The following is a 19,377-nucleotide window of genomic DNA, read 5'->3' as shown; positions in this document are numbered from 1 at the left end:
GTGTGTCGGTAGTGTTCCAGGGAGAACCCCGAGAGTCCATGAAAAGTCCGCGGCAACGGCACTCGTCCTTGGCGTGTTGCCTTGGTTCCTCCTGGCCGGAGGAAGGCGAACGAAGCCCGTCGGCGCCTCTGCCCGGTCCGCGGTCCCCAAGAAGCTGGTCCTAGCAGCGACGCTGGCTGCGTTAACCAACCGCCACTCGTTCCAACTGGTTAAGTTGGTAGTCGGACTCGAACTCCGCTGGGTGAACCAAACTGTAAAGCTGATATGTCATCCACTTTAGCTGAAAACTATTATTAACATGTGCTCTTTGGACACGTCTTTTCCTCCTCTCTCTTTTTTCCAACTCCCGCGTCTTTCCCTGACCTCTCACCCTCACTTCCCCGTCTCCCATTCACCCCCCATTACGCCCCCTCCTGGCGGGATGGCCACATTACAGATAAACAAACAGATATATACAACATATAAATCACAAAACACAATAGCAAAATAGCAACCTAACAAAACATTACGAAAAACAATAAACTATGTATATACTCATGAGTACTCAAAACCCTGATTTTAACCCGGCTACACCCTCCCCCTTCTAAAAGGTCTGTATTAGGGTTGTCCCGATCCGATATTTGGATCGGATCGGCCGCCGATATTTGCAAAAAAATGCGTATCGGCCGGCATGGAAAAATGCCGATCCACAGACTCCCGATCCAGTTTAAAAAAAAGTCCGGTCCGTGTTTTCCAGCGCACCGATTTAAATAATCCATTCCACTTTTTTCTGTGTTGTTCCCTAATATCCGCTCCGCATTTTCCAGCACACCAACACACGAGCGCATCTCCTAACCCACAGGTGTCCTAACCATTAAGACGGCCATTTGAAGTTACCGGTAAAGATGTCGGCTGTGTGGGATTACTTTACCCTAAAAGACGAAAAAGATGAAGAGGTGGAGTGCAAAACTTGCCACAATAAAGTCAAGCGTGGTGGTAGAGTTGTAAGGCATTTTAATACAACCAATCTTATTAAGCATTTGGCGAAATACCACCATAAACAGCATGAGGAGTTTTTAAAGAAAACAGAAGAAAAGAAAAAGAAAGGTCCAACACAACTTACTCTTGCACAAACGTTTGCAAAGCGTGACATACTGCCACTGAACAGTGCTAAAGCCCAGGGAATAACACGAGTCATTGCCGAGGAAATCATTCTGGATGACGAGCCATTATCTCTCGTGAGTAAAGTGGGATTTAGACGCACCATCCAGCACCTGGAACCACGGTACAACATGCCCAGCCGTCATTACATCCTTGAAAAAACGATCCCCCTGATTCACAAAGATGTTACAGATTACATTACCAAACAGATAGAGAGTGCAAATTATTTGAGTTTCACAACTGATATATGGAGCTGTGATCACCGTCCTTTGTCTTTATTAAGTTTAACTGCACATTGGATTGGGCCGGATTTCACCCCAAAGAGAGCTGTTTTACATGCGCGCGAGTTTAGAGGCTCACACACAGCGAATGCCATCACAGACGCAATGGAACATATGCTACGTGCTTGGAAGATGGACAAAAAGAAGGTCCATGTAATTCAAAGAGATAACGCGGCCAATATGAAAAAGGCAATGGAACAGCTTGGAGTGCCCAGCCTGGGATGTTTTGCGCACACCTTACAACTCGTTGTCCAACACGGTCTATTGGCACAGCGAGCTGTAAGCGATGCCATCGCCAACGGGAGAAGAATTGTGACCCACTTCAAACACTCCCCCAAGGCCTACGCGGAACTCGAGGATGTTGAAGAAGAGTTGAATGTTGAACCGAAGCGTTTGCAACAGGACGTTAAAACCAGATGGAGCAGTACGAAGATGATGATCGACAGCCTTGTGCATTGTAAGCGGGCGCTGCAGGCCTATGTATCGGATAGCGACAGCAATTTGCCAGTCACATTAACAGGCAACCAATGGTCGCTGCTAGAGAAAATGGCGACAGTTCTTAAACCCTTTCAAGAGCTGACAGCCCAGGTCAGTGCAGCCTCCGCCACAGCAGCTGATGTTATCCCATTTGTCCGTGTCCTGACACGCTTTCTGGACAGTGAGAGCGAAGAACACCGAGGGATTCAAACCATGAAGGCCACATTACTCGATGCGGTTCACACACGTTTTGACCATGTGGAAACGGAACCCCTCTATGCCGTGGCAACAATGCTAGATCCACGCTACAAAGACAAGTAAGTGCTTTATAATTATTTGAGAATGTTATAAGCTTTAGTACAATATTGAAAATATTTTACTGTACAGCGGGCATTTATTTCTTTGTCAGTATTTCAGTAGCCTATTGTTTTGTAGGTGTGATGGGAATGTATTACAGTGGAAACCGCTTATAGTGGTCACGGATATAGTAATCAACCGCTTATATAGATCAAAAGGCTTGGGAAAGAATAATTTCTATACAAATGCTGTTTAAATAATTCTTATTAATCAAGAAATCCGCTTATAATGTTAATTTTTGGCCATTTTATGAATGTCAGACTTGAAAAAAAAATGCACCGGCGGCACAGCAGAGCCGACGCACAGCGCAGAATAAGTTACGTAGGCTACTGTATTTGAGTTACAGTGTCTGCGCACTGCGCAGTACTATAATTAAACTTGCATGATAATACAATTCAGTAAATGCTGAAGCTACCGTTTCATTTAATTTTTCTCATTGAAAAACGATACAAATGGCATTTAGATGATATTCTGCATAAAAAAATAAGTGAAATACCTGTAGGCCTACGTAATACAAATTTGGTTTTAGTAATCAACCGCTTATAGTGTTCAAATTGGCTCTGGACCACGTGATCACTATAAGCGGTTTCCACTGTATTATTATTATTATTATTTATGGTTATATAAGGTGATGGGAATTTATTATTATTAGTCTAGTGTTAATATTCTTATTTGTCTTCAGTTATCTGATGGGTGAGGAAATTAACATCACTGTTGATCATTTGCTGATCGTTTGTGATCTATTTTGTGTGTTACTGGTTGTCATTTACCATTAATATGTGGAGACTGACTGAAACAATATAAAATAATTGATACATCTTTATTACATTACATCCAAATGTTAAGGTTCCTCACTGCTACCAACCTGGATCAGGCAAAGGAGGCACTAAAGGTAGAGGTGATGAAAATGGAACAAGAACTGAAGACCATGCCCTCTGGGGAAGGTGTGGCTGAGGCTGAGACAGCAAGGCAAACACCAGAAATGGAGGCTGGAAGCTCAACCAGCAGCCTGGGCAGCTACTTTGACGAGATACTGGAGGAGAGCGGCACAGCAGGTCCGTCTGAGCAGCAGATCACCCCAGGGGCACTGTTTCAGTTGGAGAGCTACCTCAGTGAGCCTCCACTTGGGCGTAAGCACAATCCTTTTCAATACTGGAGAGACAATCAGGCTCGACTACCCACCCTGGCAGCAACAGCAGCCAAGTTTCTCAGTGCTCCTTGCACCAGCGTTGAGAGCGAGAGGCTTTTTAGCGCAGTCTCACTCATCATTGATGAACACAGGAGCAGGCTGACACCTGAGCATCTTGAAATGCTCGTCTTTGTAAAAAAGAATCTCCCCATCATGCTCGGACTGCAGCCAGGGCATACAGTTGAAGGGAGTGTGTAGATTGAGATGGAGCAGCAAAGTGTGGAGGAGATTGGGGAGTAGAAGTCATTTTTGTTTTTAAATAGTTCACAATATTATTTGCACTGATTGTTTTTAAAGCCTTGGTTTACACTTGTTCAAGAGCAGAGTACTGATGCTGAGTTACTAGACTATTTTCTACTCAGGTTGTTTGTGTGATTTGCTTTCTTAATACAGTTTACAGTATTATTTGTAATGTAAATGGAGACTGCTAATGAGCCTCTTTTATGTCCCTTTTCTCTCTCTGTCTCCACACTAATTCACTGATTTGGCTAATTGGTGCCCACACTCTTTCAGACCCAAACCTGTCATTACAGTGTCACTACATCACACATTTTATGTACAGGGACAGCAAATGTGTGTGTCTGTGCTCTGTCCCTTTGGTGTATGCTTGTATTTGTATGTGCTGTCCCTTTTGTGAGTTCAGCCTGTGTACCTCTCTGAGATCATTTATCTCGTCACATAAGTACAGGCACCCAACGTACATGTCTTTCACTGTATTTGTGAACGTGCATTTGCACTTTACACTGGAAGTGCACGTCTGTGTGACTGTTTGTGTTTGAGTTTGTGTTTGAGTGTTGCAGGGTGCGGGTGTTTGTATACTGTACTCTAAGAGTGTGAGTGAACTGTGTACAGTTTACAGTATTATTTGCACTTTTTACTGTTAATTGATGCCATTTCTGTTTGTTATTTATAATTTTGTCAATTTTGTGTTTATCCCTGAATAAACAGGAAAACTCTTTTCAACATGAGTCTGACAACTAAGTTAGTAGGCTAAATAACTTTAAACTTTAATACATGCTTGGATAGGCCGGTATCGGTATCGGATCGGAAATGCAAATACAATATCGGTATCGGATCGGAAGTGCAAAAACCTGGATCGGGACATCCCTAGTCTGTATGTCCTCATACAACACTAAAAAGACTCAAACTAAGGGGTATGAAGAGTGACAAATGTTGCTTTATGCATGTCCAATCTTAATGACAATACCTCTGTGAACAATGGTCAAAGGCTGATCTCTGGATCTACCCGGCTCATCATATGTAAGCCTGACTGTTGGCTTTACAGCTCTCTTGGGCCTAGGCTCAGATCTTAGCCTCCCATTATCTTTGGACACATTGAAAATCTCTTGCTCAGGGCCAGACTCTGAATCAGCATCACTGGTGTCACCAGGAGCTAACTCTCGATCAGACTCTTGGTCTCTCAAGCTATGATGCTCTGGCTCTGCGTCATCATAGCAGCTACCAGGGCCTTGAGCTCTTTTAGTTCTGCCCTTAAGCCCTGGATTTCAGCCTGTTTAACGTCAATCTCTGGCTTAACATGAACACTTTGCACAGCGGGATTGAGCCTTTTCCTTGAGGCCTCATACTCCTCTTCTGTCCTTAACTCTTTCAACAACTGGAGAAAAGTTGGCGGCTTGTCTCTCCTTTCTCTTAGGCGGAGATTGACCAACATCAAGTCAGATGCTACAGCACCTCTCAACAGCTGCTCTAGCCGTACTTTATCTACTCTGTCCAGCAGGACACCACCTTTCTTAATCACTTTATCTAGCGACCGCTCAAGACGCCTCAGGAAGTCAGAGAGCTTCTCGCCTGACTGCTGCTGCATTGAGCGAAACGCAAAGTACAGATCATCTCCAGACTCTGCTGTCCCAAACACATGCTCAACTGCCTCCAGGCACTGTTCAGGGCTAACATCAGGATTGCTGGCTCTGGCTGCTTTAACTATTTCCAGCGCGGGACCTTTAAGGCTCTCCATTAGTCTACGTCTTTTCTCCTTAACAGAACAATCACACTCCTCGACCATAAGCCATGCTTGCTCTAGCCAGTGTTCAAACTGCTCTTCACCTGCTGGAATGGGCAGGGTTCCAGAAAAAATGCGTAGGCGGCGATAGCTTCCATGATCAATAGTGGGCTTTGTCTTGTCAAGCAAATCACCAAGTGCATGCAGAATGGACTCAGTTTGGCTACTGGGGGAAACTGGAGTAGGGGACCTGCTCTGGGGTTTCTCCCCTGTCCTTTCCTCAGCCTGCTGTGCTCCGGCTAGCAACTCACTGAAACTATCTACCGGTGCAGATAGGGCTTCACCCACTATGACTATAGGCCACGCCTCATTACCATCAGTAGGCATCACTTCAGCAGGAACATTTTCCCTCTTTAGCTCTTCACGACACTCACACAGGATCATATACCTGTTGCGCCTCATGTTGTAATTCCTACCTCGGACACGAACACGTCCCAGACATTTAACAGTGTGCAGGGTCTCTTCAATTTGTGTGACTTCCACATCTTCTCGAATGAGAACCATGAGTGCATGAGCCTCATCCAATACTTCTCCACGGCACCAGCCCTTTAGCTCTGACACAAGCTCAGCTTGACTTTCCATTCTCAAATTTTAGTAAAAAATATATATAATATATATAAAAAATATATATATTTACTGCAGCTTTAATTTCACTAGTATTTAACTGGTACTGATTATCTTGAAAACCCAAACTTATCCCAGCGGTGCCTCCATTTTATGTAGCCCCTTTTACCCCTGATCGATAGAGGGCAGGGCCCTAGGTTCTTTAACCTAACATGAATACTTTTTTGAATAGTTTAGATTCCCTAAATTAATTGATTAAAATGTAACCAGTACCCTTAACTACGAACAACACATTTAAACATACACAGTGACATAAACACTACACATAAATAAACAAACAAAAATGTATGATTTCAAATGTTTACTTGCTTTAGAATAAAGTGAAACAGTTACAACATGGCTATATACACGTATTAACCTAAGCCGGCATTCTAAATGAAAGAAAACAAAGAAACCAAAGAAACCCCCGTTGCAGGCCTGATGACGCCGCGTACTCCTCTTCACTCCCTATGAGCGAACGAGGACCGTACTCACGTACAGGTGAGTGGTGGGTGACGTCGGTAGTGAATCGGTAGTGTTCCAGGGAGAACCCAATGAGTCCATGAAAAGTCCGCGGCAACGGCACTCGTCCTTGGCGTGTTGCCTTGGTTCCTCCTGGCCGGAGGAAGGCGAACGAAGCCCGTCGGCGCCTCTGCCCGGTCCGCGGTCCCCAAGAAGCTGGTCCTAGCAGCGACGCTGGCTGCGTTAACCAACCGCCACTCGTTCCAACTGGTTAAGTTGGTAGTCGGACTCGAACTCCGCTGGGTGAACCAAACTGTAAAGCTGATATGTCATCCACTTTAGCTGAAAACTATTATTAACATGTGCTCTTTGGACACGTCTTTTCCTCCTCTCTCTTTTTTCCAACTCCCGCGTCTTTCCCTGACCTCTCACCCTCACTTCCCCGTCTCCCATTCACCCCCCATTACGCCCCCTCCTGGCGGGATGGCCACATTACAGATAAACAAACAGATATATACAACATATAAATCACAAAACACAATAGCAAAATAGCAACCTAACAAAACATTACGAAAAACAATAAACTATGTATATACTCATGAGTACTCAAAACCCTGATTTTAACCCGGTTACATTATGGTAGACACTGGCTAAATATTAAGGTCATTGCTTGTAAATGTGTATCTGAGCCATATGTTTTTTTAAATGACAACTTTAAAGCTCACACAAGCGTCTCTGCTTTCAGTGCCATCAACCAAAGGATAAAATATTTTTAAAAGGATAAAAAAAAATCCATTGTCAGATAGAAGCTCCTGAATTGTTTCAGAGGTTAGAGCCTACTTTTATTTTTCATCAAAGAGGAAAAAAGTCTCTGCAGAAGAAAATAGGGACTTGAAGGATACTGACATACAGGGGTCATTTAACATGCCTTAAGAAAAGTTTGAAAGGAAAAAGCGCAAAAGAGAAATCTTCCTTTTCAGATACAATCACAACAGTTCTGCTTGAAGGTGAGCCACCAAGTCAAGTGCTTAAACTGCTACTTTTTGCTATTTCATTTAAACGGTTGAGTCAACTTCCAATTAGAAGAATGTCATTGTGCAAATGTTCTGGCCCTGTGAGGTCCTCGAGCTAAATGTCAGACTTCATTTTGTAAAACGAGCCTCTGAAATACCTGAATGAGGAAATGTTGTGAGCTCGCACTTCTTAGATTAAGTTAAGCTGTAATGTATTCATGGTTTTGTAAAGCTTGTCAATTGTTGGTGTGTGTATTTATGTGAAATCTGTCCCCACTTCAAGATAGTGAATAAGTCTTGAATGGAGCCAAGTCTGCTCTCTCTCTGGGCAGCTTATTATGTAACAAATCTTCTGAGTTACATCCATAATATACAGCGATATTTCATGCACATTAATTTTGTCATTTTCCCATCATCCCTTCACAGGCTTGGTGTGTTTTTTTATCCCTCTATAATTCCTCTTTTCTGTATCCTCATTTCAGTTATCCCACACTCCAGTGCCTCTCAATGGCCAGACAGTCACTCCCTGGGGAATGCTTTAAAAAAAAGCAAAAGCGGAAATTTGTTTTTCTTTTTATTTCAAAATTGTCTTGTTTCTTTATGTTGCTCTCCTTCCCTCACCACTCTCAAGTGTATGATCTTTGTGTTTTAAACTCAAATCTACATTAAAAAAAATAACAGAAACCTCTTTCATTTAGACGGATAGTTAATGTCTCTATTATTAGATCTTATCCTGAAACAACTTTTAATATTAAACAATTAAGCCACTCGGTGAGGATACTGTTAGTTCATCAGCAGACATGCAGCACAAACAGCAATAGCAGGGTTTTCTTGAACTTTTGCTCAGAAATATGTGTTCAAGGTCCTATAGATGCTGGATCATTAAAAGGCTGTATATCCAGTATGGTATGAGGGTACTGAGTCACAGGCATTATAAACAACATCATTATAGCAGTAACTTTTACCCTGACATTGGGGTACACAGGTGCAGCTCCCCAGGCAACCTTGTGCACAAGCCTCATATTTTTGACAACAACAAGGCAAATAAGGCAACATGAGAAAAGCTGGGTATACACTGTGGACAGAACTGCCTGCAGCGCAGACCTGATTAGTTAAAGCTGAGTCACTGGGGAGTTATGAGGAACAATGATGGAGGATGGCTCAATATCATCCACAATAAGTCATGCGATCTAATAAGACTCATAATGCACACATGGACAGATGGTCAGCTAGTTTCATTAGTATTCCGTAGAAAAAGACAGACAAGACGAAATGTGTTAATACAGAAAACAAGACAAAGTGAGAGGCAGCAAGACAGAGGGAGCTAAACCGGAAAGCGATGTTGGAGCTGCTTCAAATTCAAGCCGAACACATGATCTGAGAAGGAGAGCGAGGAGAGATGAATACAAAGAGTAAAAGTAAGAAACTGAACAGCACAAAAGGTACACAGTTTTGTGCGATACTTCCAGTGCAGCTTAAGTTTCAGAGCTAAAGTTGTGCAGATTTATGTTTTGCTTACGCATGTCTGAGAAGTGTTTACTCTTTCATAACAAATGGACAACTACTGTGTTTGAAACCACACCAATTCTCTATCTCATCGAGTTGCCTTCATCTACATACTTGTAATGAATAACTATTGATTTAAAAAGCCTCTTCAGCCCTTTTACCATGTGATTGGTGTGGGTTTATATATATATGGTAAAAGTTTAAGAAAACGTATAATTGACATATGAGATGACTGGATTATTTGTTTTTGCAATTCATTGACCACAAGAAGAGTTTTAAAGTTTTTCAATCAGGGCCCATTTTATTTGTCATGAGCAGTCAATCGATTCTCCACTTTGAGATTAGAACCAGTGATGTGTCGTTATTCACAGACTTCTGTACCCTTTGTGTTTTCTGTTTGTTCAGACTGACGCGTATAGCAAACTGGTCTGCACTGTACGTTACTGTATACTCATAATGGTTTGACACAACCTTCACTGTCAAAACCCAGCAATAGGTGAGACTACACAGTGATATTCATGGACGTGTTCTTATGGATGTACCCTAATTGAGAGACATAATTAAAGTAAATAATAATGGGCAAATCATGTAAAGAGTGACTCAAGAAAATAAAGGCACTGAAATACATTTAGTAGGAGAAAGTAACACCAACAAAGTTTCAGAAACATAATGTGAACGTTCTGTTGTATAAGCTATGGTTTCTTGTTATCTAAATCTATAAAATTGTTGCTTTAGTCATGAATTAAAATGGCCGCCGCCCACATACGACTTTGCCCTCAGTTATTACTCAGCCTGCAATCACCTGTAATAACCCCTCTCTTCCAGACCTCTTTGTTCAATCTGACCACAATAGCCCTGACAGAGAGGCTGAAAAACTCTGCAAAGAAAGAGAAATTAGGGGTTAAAACAATTATGCAGATGTATCTTCCTACAACCCAACCTGTGCCTCTCAGCTCTCTCCTGTTCCTCTTAGCCACATTAAATCAATTATGCAATCAAGAGGGAGTGCGTGATCATTTCTAGATGTAACTGATGCTCCTGGTTATGGAGCCACGAATGTCACCGAGCACGAATGTTCATGCAAATGAAGAAGCAAATGGATATAACCATTGTCGTTCTTCTCCCGCTCGCAGTTTTTTCATAAGGATAACGTATGCCTTTACAAATGATCTTTATACATAATGCACCGTGTCTGTTGGATTTGACCGTAAGGGTGAACTTTCACAGGAGGGCTTTTGTTACATGCTTTTCCACAGTTCATTACGCATGTTTAAGTCATTAATGTGCTGTTATATTTAAATTAATTAAATTCTCTATTAGCTCTGACATTTATCTAACAAATTACGAGTGTTATAGCTCTATCTTCTCGAGAGTATCACTCACCGGGGCTTTGAGCCATGCAATTGTTTAATCTCATTTAATTTGACTGAGCTGTAATTAACACAACAATGATGGAGGGCGCTGTATCACTCACTGAATACGGTCTGCTTACATTTCAAAAAACTTAAAATGTCATACAGCAGCTTAGGTATACGGTAAAAGTTTAAGTGATAGCAGGATACATGAACTAGCGTCTTGAAGGGTAAAGCTTGCTACATTTCATCATTTTGTATTCTAATTAATCCAATGCAAATAAAAATAGACTTGTTTGTTTGCTCTCCATCTGCGGGTAATCATCTCCTCATCTCCTCTGTAACTTAGGTAAATCAACTCCAGACTGAACCATTCAGCCAACATTACCTCTCTCTGTTGGGAGCTCTGCCTGTACGAATGAGTTTGGTCACGCTGGAAGCTTCACAGTGCTGCTCTCAGCTGTATCACACACACACTCTCATACGCTGGCTGTCGGGGATATCCGGTGCGCGGAAATCCGACACTACAGCACGCTCAGAGTGTTGGGTTTGCTAGATGAAGGGAAAGAAAAGAAGATATTCACACTTCCTATAACTGTTTTATTTATCTCTGCAGCATGAATGTGAAGAGGGTTTATGAGTTTATGTGGCTGTTCATTTTTCTAGTGCCAGTCTATCAGGAGGCAGCAGGCTGCTCTGTGAGAGCACTTAGCCAGGCTTCTGTTAGATTTTCAAATGCAATTACACCCACTGTTGAAAAGACCTCAATAAGCCAATCAGGAGTCTGCGCTCCAGCTGACCCTGGGAAAGAGAGAAACTTTCCTCTTAGTGTATTGTTTTTTATAGTCAAGTGTGATATGGCACTTCTGTTTCTTCTGCACCTCTCAATCTGTTTCTCTTTTTCCTGAGTTTGTGTTTCAGATTCTAGTGTTCAACATAAAGACACAGTGGAGCATCCTTACGTTGCTAAAACCAACAACAAATACGCTGTGTTGTGTCTAATTTTAGCGAGACTGTCAAGGTCTAAAGTGCACACCAATATAGTCAAAAGATCTTGGTATTTTTTTTAAAGTTTGTATTCATGCAGAGGACAATGGGTTTAGAATTTGCAATTTTCACAATCCCTGTAATATCCGACATCATAGCCTTTCTTTTTGTGCGGTCTGAGAGTAAATAAATATATAGAAAACTGTATTTTTAAAACCTTTTCATATGAAATCAGGACCGTTTTCAGAAACTTAGGCCATTGAAGTTCCACTGAAAGCAAATCTTGAAGAACAAGAATGACCTTCTATTGTACTCCGGGGTGTGCATCCAAGATGCAATGTCCCTCTCAGTTTCTATTGGATCTGACAACCTCTTTTTACTTGCCTCTCTGACTCGTATATGTCTCCCTCTTGATCCCAATCCACATTTCTTGCATATAAATGAAGGTCACATCTATTTTATCTCTCTTTTTATGCAAACTTCAGTTAATCTCTCCTCTGTGTATAAACTAAACTTCCTTCTTCCTTCCTCCGTTTTATTTAATGTCCCTTTGTCTCTCCTCTTTTATCTCATCTTGTCTATCCTCTCTCTTTCCTTCCTGTCTCATTTAATCTATTATCCATCTATTGACTCCCGTCCAGTAGTACTTATTTTCTTTTTATACACCATAACTCTATCATCTCCACACACACACACACACACACACACACACACACACACACACACACACACACACACACACACACACACACACACACTCATATACAACATCCTATTAATATCACAATGCTCTCATCAGTGCGGCACATTACTTGTCGGCTCTCTAAAATCATCCTCTCACCTCATCTCTCTTCTGTTCATCCTTCAGTTAAGTGGAGCGGCTTCAGATTGAACCCTTCAGTGGCGTCTCTCACTCGCCCTTCCTTCAATTTTCTGTTCATGCACAAACATTAAAACTGTGTATAACACTTTATTACCTGCCTATGAAAAACACACGACTACCCATGAAAACTGTATCATTTAAATCTCCCTGGTTCAAATTAGGATAACTTGCCTTTTCCTCTGTGTTATCACATATTGGCTCCTCCACCTTGTTTCCTGTGTTCATCCTTCACTAATTCTAAATAAACACTGTGAACCTGTCCATCACCTCCTACTGATTTTCCCGTATGACGTACACTGTTGCAGCAGCAGGGTTTCATTAAAACCATATTAACCCCCGGAGAGAGACAGGGAGGCCTGTGCCTGTAACGAGGAGATGTCATCCATCTCCCGGGTGTTCTCCCTTTCACTCTCCCCCTCATCAGACAGATGGTTTGATATGTTCAGAACAGGTCAGAGAGCTGTTCCTTTGCATAATGTCATTAAGCAACATTAGCAGCTTTATCTGAGAGGTGACAGAAAGGAAATGGATTTGAATTAGAATTTAACAAAGGAATCAGCGGGAGAAAAGTGTGTGTGTGTGTGTGTGGGGGGGGGGGGTTAGTGCGTAGGGATATATAATCTCCATCCATGATTAAATACCTGGTTTGGTTAGCATCATTAAAGTGTAACCTCCTCTGTGGAGTTGGGTGGTTTTCAGTCAGCTATAAAGCTAAAATAAGCTTTTTATGCTAGGTTTGTGGGCTCACCCAAACAGTGGAATTGCATTGGTGGGGGGCGTGCATTGCTTTGTTGAAAAGACAGGAAGGGCTATCAGATGTAAAAGCAATGGAAAGTCTTAAAATGACTAGAAACTGGACTGAACAGCTTCACAAAGGTATTACATTGGCAGCTTTACTTTCTCTTTTTTCTTGCACAAGCCACAAGGAAAAAAAGTATAAAAACCACCAGTAATTTCATGTCTTTACCGGCTTCACAGCTTGAGCCAGATTTAAATGTTTTGGCTACCCTTCATTTCTTTCCTGCACATTGCTTAGCTTGACTTGGCTTCAATCAAATAAGTATGGGGTCCTGCATTACTTTTCACACAGTGCAGCATGAGGAGCACTGCCACCTGAACGGATAGTGCTGGTGGGATTACTCCGTATGTGCAACCTAGGATCCCTTTACATGCCAACCAAAGCATTCTGTAAAGCTTCTTCACTCTCTGTGAGCTGCACAGAGAGTGAAGCTGCTGATGTAGTGTAGAGTAGGTTGACCAGAGTTATGCTGAGAAGGTTTATTCTCGGGTGAGTCGTAGCTGTAGGCGATGGCACTGATTGTCGAGTCGTCGCTCCCACAGCATCCGCTGCTGCTCACTTTGAGTGCAGGCTTGTTGTGACAGCACATGCTGACTTCACATCTGGGTCCTTTTCCTGGTAGGAGGGTTACTAAGTTACTGTTGAGTTTGTTGACAGTTGCCAAGGATTTTCTGCTCCCTGAAGGAAGCTTCGGTCCATCTTGGTACCGAACCTGCCAAGTTTACATTTTCAGATGGAGCTGCTGCTTTCTTCACTGTGACAACACTCCTGCATATCAACGAACAAAATAACATCAGCCTGATTAAACACTGTGACATAACAAAACAAGGACCTTTTCTCAGCTCCCTCTACTCATCTGTTTGTAGTGTTGCTCTGTCCCTCCCTCTGTCCCGTCCTCTGGCTGCTTCAGGCAGCAGTGATGGAGCGACTGTGTGTGTCTTATTGTTTGTCATGAAAATAGGATTTCAGCAGATGGATGGAGGGAATCTGGAGGAGAAATCTGATCTAGAGGGACCAGCACAATATGGATGGACTGTTATGGTTACACAATTAGTACATCCCAGATGGAGGGTGTTGAAATATTTCTTTGGCCCATACCTTTGTTTACGTTTATAATGTTCTACTCCCCCTCGCTGAGCACAGGCCTGCGACCCTGGGTTGCTGTGCTCTCTGTGTTCTTGCTTCCTTATTCCTGACTGTTGGCGTCAGCTGATAGAGGTGTTATAGTGATTTGTTATGTCTTGTCATGCAGAATGTTGATTATTCTCTAAATGAATAAATGGGATATGGGGAGAGATCTTCAGAATCGGTTGGGCACGAGCTGTGTCACTTTGTGTCTGCAGAAAATGTCTTTGTGAATTCTATGGCCGTAACTTCAAATACATCTTCAGTGTTTGCCATCAAGTTTAAGCTCTCCTGTGTTCTTGTTGTGTTTCGACTCCGTGCTCCAGAAGTTTTAATTACAGAGGGGAGGTGGAATGAATCTCCAGCTTTCATTTTTTGTACTTACATTATTTTAAAACAAACACAAAAGATGTGTCTCCCCAGATGACTATAGACAGCAAAATACAGGACATATCTTTGCACTTTCACCTGCCTTTTATCAGCGTCATAGTTTGCTGTATATCAGGATGGATTTTGTTCTGTATTTTCTTTAATTTCCTATGAAAAAAGAACAATATATTGCCTGAATTGTTTTCCAGGTTCCAAGACACTGATGAATTAGAGCTCTCCTTTTAAAGAGGTTTACTTATTTTAATATGTGAAATGTTATGCTGCTTATCTTTCCTAATGAACCGTCCTTTAACATCATATTTTAGTTAAATCAATTATACTGATTGAACTTGTCAATGCTCCGCCGTGTATGAGATGATGGGATGCTTCTGTCAATCTCCTGAAAACACTTTATCTATGAGATATACAGTATATCTGGATTGAGCTTTTGGGAGTGTTGTCTTATTATTTTTACACACAAGTGGTTTAACAACAAAGAAGATTTCCAAAACAGTTTGAAAAACCCTGAATAAATCTTATTTATGGACAGGGATGCTATATCTTACCATCTTGCAGCCTATTTATTTTGTCTCCCTGTTTGATCAGTGGAGCTATAATGAGGTGTGTAGTTTGCTCAGAGCTTGAATGTGGGAGTAAAGGAAGTGGGTGTGTGAAGTGCAATAAGATTTATTTCCAGGTGTTTGACTGTCCAAACACCATTTCATTGCTTGGCTCATTCCTTTTATGTTTGTGTTTTACGTTATGTGTCCCCTTAAATCACAGTCAGTCAGATATTGGTTGTGAGTTGATTTTCAGACAGAGAAGCAGAACCATACTCATCATTCTCTTCCTCCTGACAGCTGTCTTTTTTTATCCAGGCTTTACCAAAATCTAAATTTCCTCTAATTGCTTTTTGGCATTCATCCACTCTCTCCTCACTCATTCTCTGTCTGACAGACTAAACTTTACAGACAGAGTCTCTTTCTTATGTTTTCCTTTAATCCACTCTGACATTTAATAGCTCACTCTCTCTAGACAGTCCGGATGTTTTTGTCATTTTTCTGCGTCTCGTTGTTATGAGATTGATGAGGGAGTAGGAACCAGGTTTAGCTTCCCCTCTGCCCACTCTCTTCTTTGAAATTACACCATCTGTAATGAATGGGCAGGCGAAATGAAGTCAGTATTAAATGCAGAGTGATCTTCACTCACTCACCCACTTTGTTTGGTACAGTGGTTTTATCTATTCGCTCTTCCACTGCACGTGTGTTGCCAGACCGGAGCATGCTGAGATAACAACGCAGTAGTTCTCAGCCCCTGCTCTGTGGTTATTGTGGGCGCCGGCGGAAGGACACAGGTGTGTTGCCTCCTCACCAGAAATCTGTCCACACAATAGGGATGTCTCAGGGCTTTACAGGAAGGAAGGTTATTCTGAGTTTCTGTTTTTAGAGATTTTTCAAGAGATTTGTTTTGCAGTTTTTTTCCCAAAAGGTCATGGATTCAAACCTGTGAACTGTCATCCAGAGTTGTATCTGCTAAGCGGAAATATTACAGACTCATTTCTCTCTCCCGCCATTAAAATGGTCTTCTGCACTGCAAAAACAAACACATTATTTTTACCATTTCTATTAGTTACCATGGTCCTCTCTGCTTATTTGCCAAGTGCTGTGTGTGTGCTGTTCTCCAAAAAGCAGTCATTTAGAGTTTTAGTGATTTACCACAAGTGTAATTGCAGCAGTACAAATGTATACGTGGGGTTCACTAGCCCAACTTGTCACAGGGGCTGATGGGAACTCTTTAGTCCATGAAAGTATTTTGCCATTTTTGGAAGTTAATTAGATGTTTAAATTGGAGCTGCAAAGGTGAATGGGTTTGGATCCTTTAACTCTGCCTCGTCATTGGCTTGCATCAGCCAAAGGGAACTGGACGCTCACAAAGCAAAGTCAGCCACTGAATGGGCTAAATCCCCTGACTAAATTAAATTTGTCCTTGCAACATCGTGTGACAGCCACAGAGAGCTCACAGGAGGATGGATTATGGTCCCACTCCCCTCAATTCTGTCTGCTCTCTTATAATGGAGAGTCTTTGAACCCATGTAATTAAACATTCGTCTCAACTGCTGCAGAGGCATGCCCATCGTCGTGCGCACACACACACACACACACACACACACACACACACACACACACACACACACACACACACACACACACACACACACACACACACACACACTCGCATGCAGCCACAAAAAGAGTTGTAACACATAATTCCAACCATTCATTTAACGCTTTTTTAACTTTTGAAGAATCCCTTGACGAAAGATTTGTTTTTGTACCAATTATTTCATCTTCAAAGCAAGTCATTTCTCTTATACATATGAGCTTGTTTAAATTAAATTATTCTAAATGTGTCATTAGCTGCTACTAAGTTTGATACCTGAACTTTGGACCTTTGGACCATACCACCACATAGCACAAGTAGTTAAAGTATTGTTGACTAGCACCTACAAAGAAATGCTGCGTTATGTTCCTGATGATTGCTAGTTTGTCAATGAACAATACAACCTATTCAGCATAGAAAACCATGAAGAGAAATTTTGACCAAACCCACTGCCTTACACACATTCTGTATGTTTCTTTTACAGATAATATTCACCAATCAACTGAAGAAGATTTCAACGAAATGTGATACAAAATGTGACAGCGTTGATCCCCTGTGCTCCCATGACGATAGCTGCCACGTCCTTATCCTTCATGTCAGGGTGTAGGAAACCCCCCGGCAGCACTGGTAATCTGTCTGGGAAAACATAGCCGCAGCACATCAGGACCTGCCTGAAACATACAAGTGAGTAACATGACCTCTGTGTGCCCTGCGAGGAACTCTCTCCCGCTGATGTCTGGTTCCTGTGTTTACCTGTCACTCAATCTGACATCCACCACATAACATCAGTCTTTACGCTTCCTCTTTAATCTGTTATTTTTAGTTAATTATTGTGATACATTTTCCTTTAATTATGTCTGGCATTGCATTGAATCAAGTTCCAGGTTACCACAAATGTTACTGCTGTTGCAACAGAGAGCAAACAAGTGATTCACATTTCATGAAGTTGCATCTGATTAATGAGTCACCAAAACACTTTTTGCTCTTTTGAATAACCTCCAAACTCCAAAAAAAGAGGGTTTGATGAATTAAGAAAAAGGTGTTGAATCTTAAATACTGAAACCTGTTGCAGTGTTTATCAATGTCTTTTCGATCCTATTGTCTCCCTTGTCTTTCATCCAGTTGCAGGAAAGCCATGCTGTCACCAGCTCTATAAATACAGTTCAGGTGAAAATTGTGCTGCAGTTCAAGAATTAGAAAAGTGGAGGCAGAGAAGATGAGCAGTATATTGAATTAAATCAGTTTTGTTGATGTTTGAACACATTGTATGTCCTGTATGAGTGTGAATATAGCACTTTCGCTGAAAGAGGCCGTCAATTAATCAATGTATGTGATGTGTGTTTGTGTGTGTCTGTTTTGGGTTTTGTCAGCTCTGTGCCGCAGGAGTCTCCATCGATCTGAGACAACAAACAAAAGACATGTGGAGCGAGTGAGTTGGGGAAACGGATGGAAGGATGGAGACAGGAAGCAGAAGAAAAGAAGGTAATTTCCAGCCATAAACCAGTTTCTAATATCTGACCTGCAGCTGATCGATCGCTTCTCCTGACAGGAGCACACTGACTGTCTGCCTGGCTTCCTACTATCACTTCCTCCTAGATAAAATGGAGACTTTTTCTCCAAAAACAGATATGTGGACAAATATGTGTGAAATGCCTCAATAAAAAATGAATGAAAAGGCAAGAACAGATTTGGAGCCCAGGTTACAATTACTACCCACCATTTATTCGATATTCCCGAGAAATAGGGTTTTGACTATGAAAATAAAATGTATCCCCAGCCTGAAAACACTCAAATATTAAAATTGAAGTATTATATTTATGATTGACAGGAGCTCTTTACAGCTAACAATTGAGGATCTTGCATTGTGCTTGTATGAGGGCTGAAGACTGGATGCACAAAGATAATTAAAAAGAAGGCAAATAACATCATTTTTCCTCCATTACCTATTGATTTCACCAGCCCAAACATCTCGGTGTTGTGAGCATCCCCTTAATCTAATGTATGCTGAAAGGCCCTATGTGTGTATGTCTGTGTGTGAGCATGCATGCCTGTGTGTTTGTATATTTGAGTTGAGAGCATGTATGATAAAGTGTGTTATCAGAGACTGTGCGCTGTGCCTCAGGTGGAGTTTATCACTGCCGGTAAATCTGAAGAGGACACAGGAGATTCACAGCACATTACACATCCTGACAGAGCTGCATCCTGCCTGCCTCTTTCTCTCATTTATTTTCTTGTCTTAAAACCTTTCAGTGTCTATTCAGGGAGGTTTTACGTCAAATCCACATGTTTATTTGCACTTTATAATTCCATAATGGTTGTTTTCAGCTTGCTTATTAGGTTCAAAAATAAGTCCAGCTCTGTGTCCACTTCACTGTCGTAAGAAAGATCTTAGTTTAATATATTTTCTGTTAGTTTTTACAATTAATATTTTAAAATGTTTATATGTGTGTGTTCTCTTGATGTGTCTATGCCTTTACAATGTGGAAGCTTTCAACTTCAGCTCTGTAGCTAAGATTATTCACACAGGGTCAGACTAGGAAGTGGGGTGGGAACTTGATAAAGTATAAGAAAGATATGTTCAAAGTTACACTTATTAATAAGTAAAGAGCCACAAATCACAATTTGTTGACCTTTTATCTTCTCGAGAATTACAT

At 41.6% G+C, this 19,377-nt stretch overlaps 1 protein-coding gene and 1 long non-coding RNA gene across 3 annotated transcripts in view; both read left to right on the top strand.

Moving 5' to 3' along the window:
* The window catches only part of LOC134859623 (uncharacterized), an 84,738-nt gene extending 66,574 nt beyond the window's left edge, over positions 1 to 18,164 (top strand). For both annotated transcript variants that reach the window (XR_010165127.1, XR_010165126.1), the window contains 2 exons: positions 17,208 to 17,407; positions 18,094 to 18,164. This is a non-coding gene — a long non-coding RNA (uncharacterized LOC134859623). The remainder of the gene's footprint in view (positions 1 to 17,207; positions 17,408 to 18,093) is intronic.
* On the top strand, positions 1,554 to 4,407 carry LOC134860100 (zinc finger BED domain-containing protein 4-like). The gene is made up of 2 exons (XM_063876942.1): positions 1,554 to 2,215; positions 3,102 to 4,407. Exons 1-2 carry the CDS (start codon positions 1,554 to 1,556, stop codon positions 3,640 to 3,642), a joined length of 1,203 nt encoding a protein of 400 aa, XP_063733012.1. The 3' UTR covers positions 3,643 to 4,407.
* Positions 18,165 to 19,377: the final 1,213 nt, after the last annotated feature.

Source organism: Eleginops maclovinus, chromosome 23 (assembly GCF_036324505.1).
Source record: "Eleginops maclovinus isolate JMC-PN-2008 ecotype Puerto Natales chromosome 23, JC_Emac_rtc_rv5, whole genome shotgun sequence".
Taxonomy (NCBI): domain Eukaryota; kingdom Metazoa; phylum Chordata; class Actinopteri; order Perciformes; family Eleginopidae; genus Eleginops; species Eleginops maclovinus.
The sequence above is the reverse complement of the archived record's forward strand: the minus strand, read 5'-3'. Positions and strand labels throughout refer to the sequence as shown.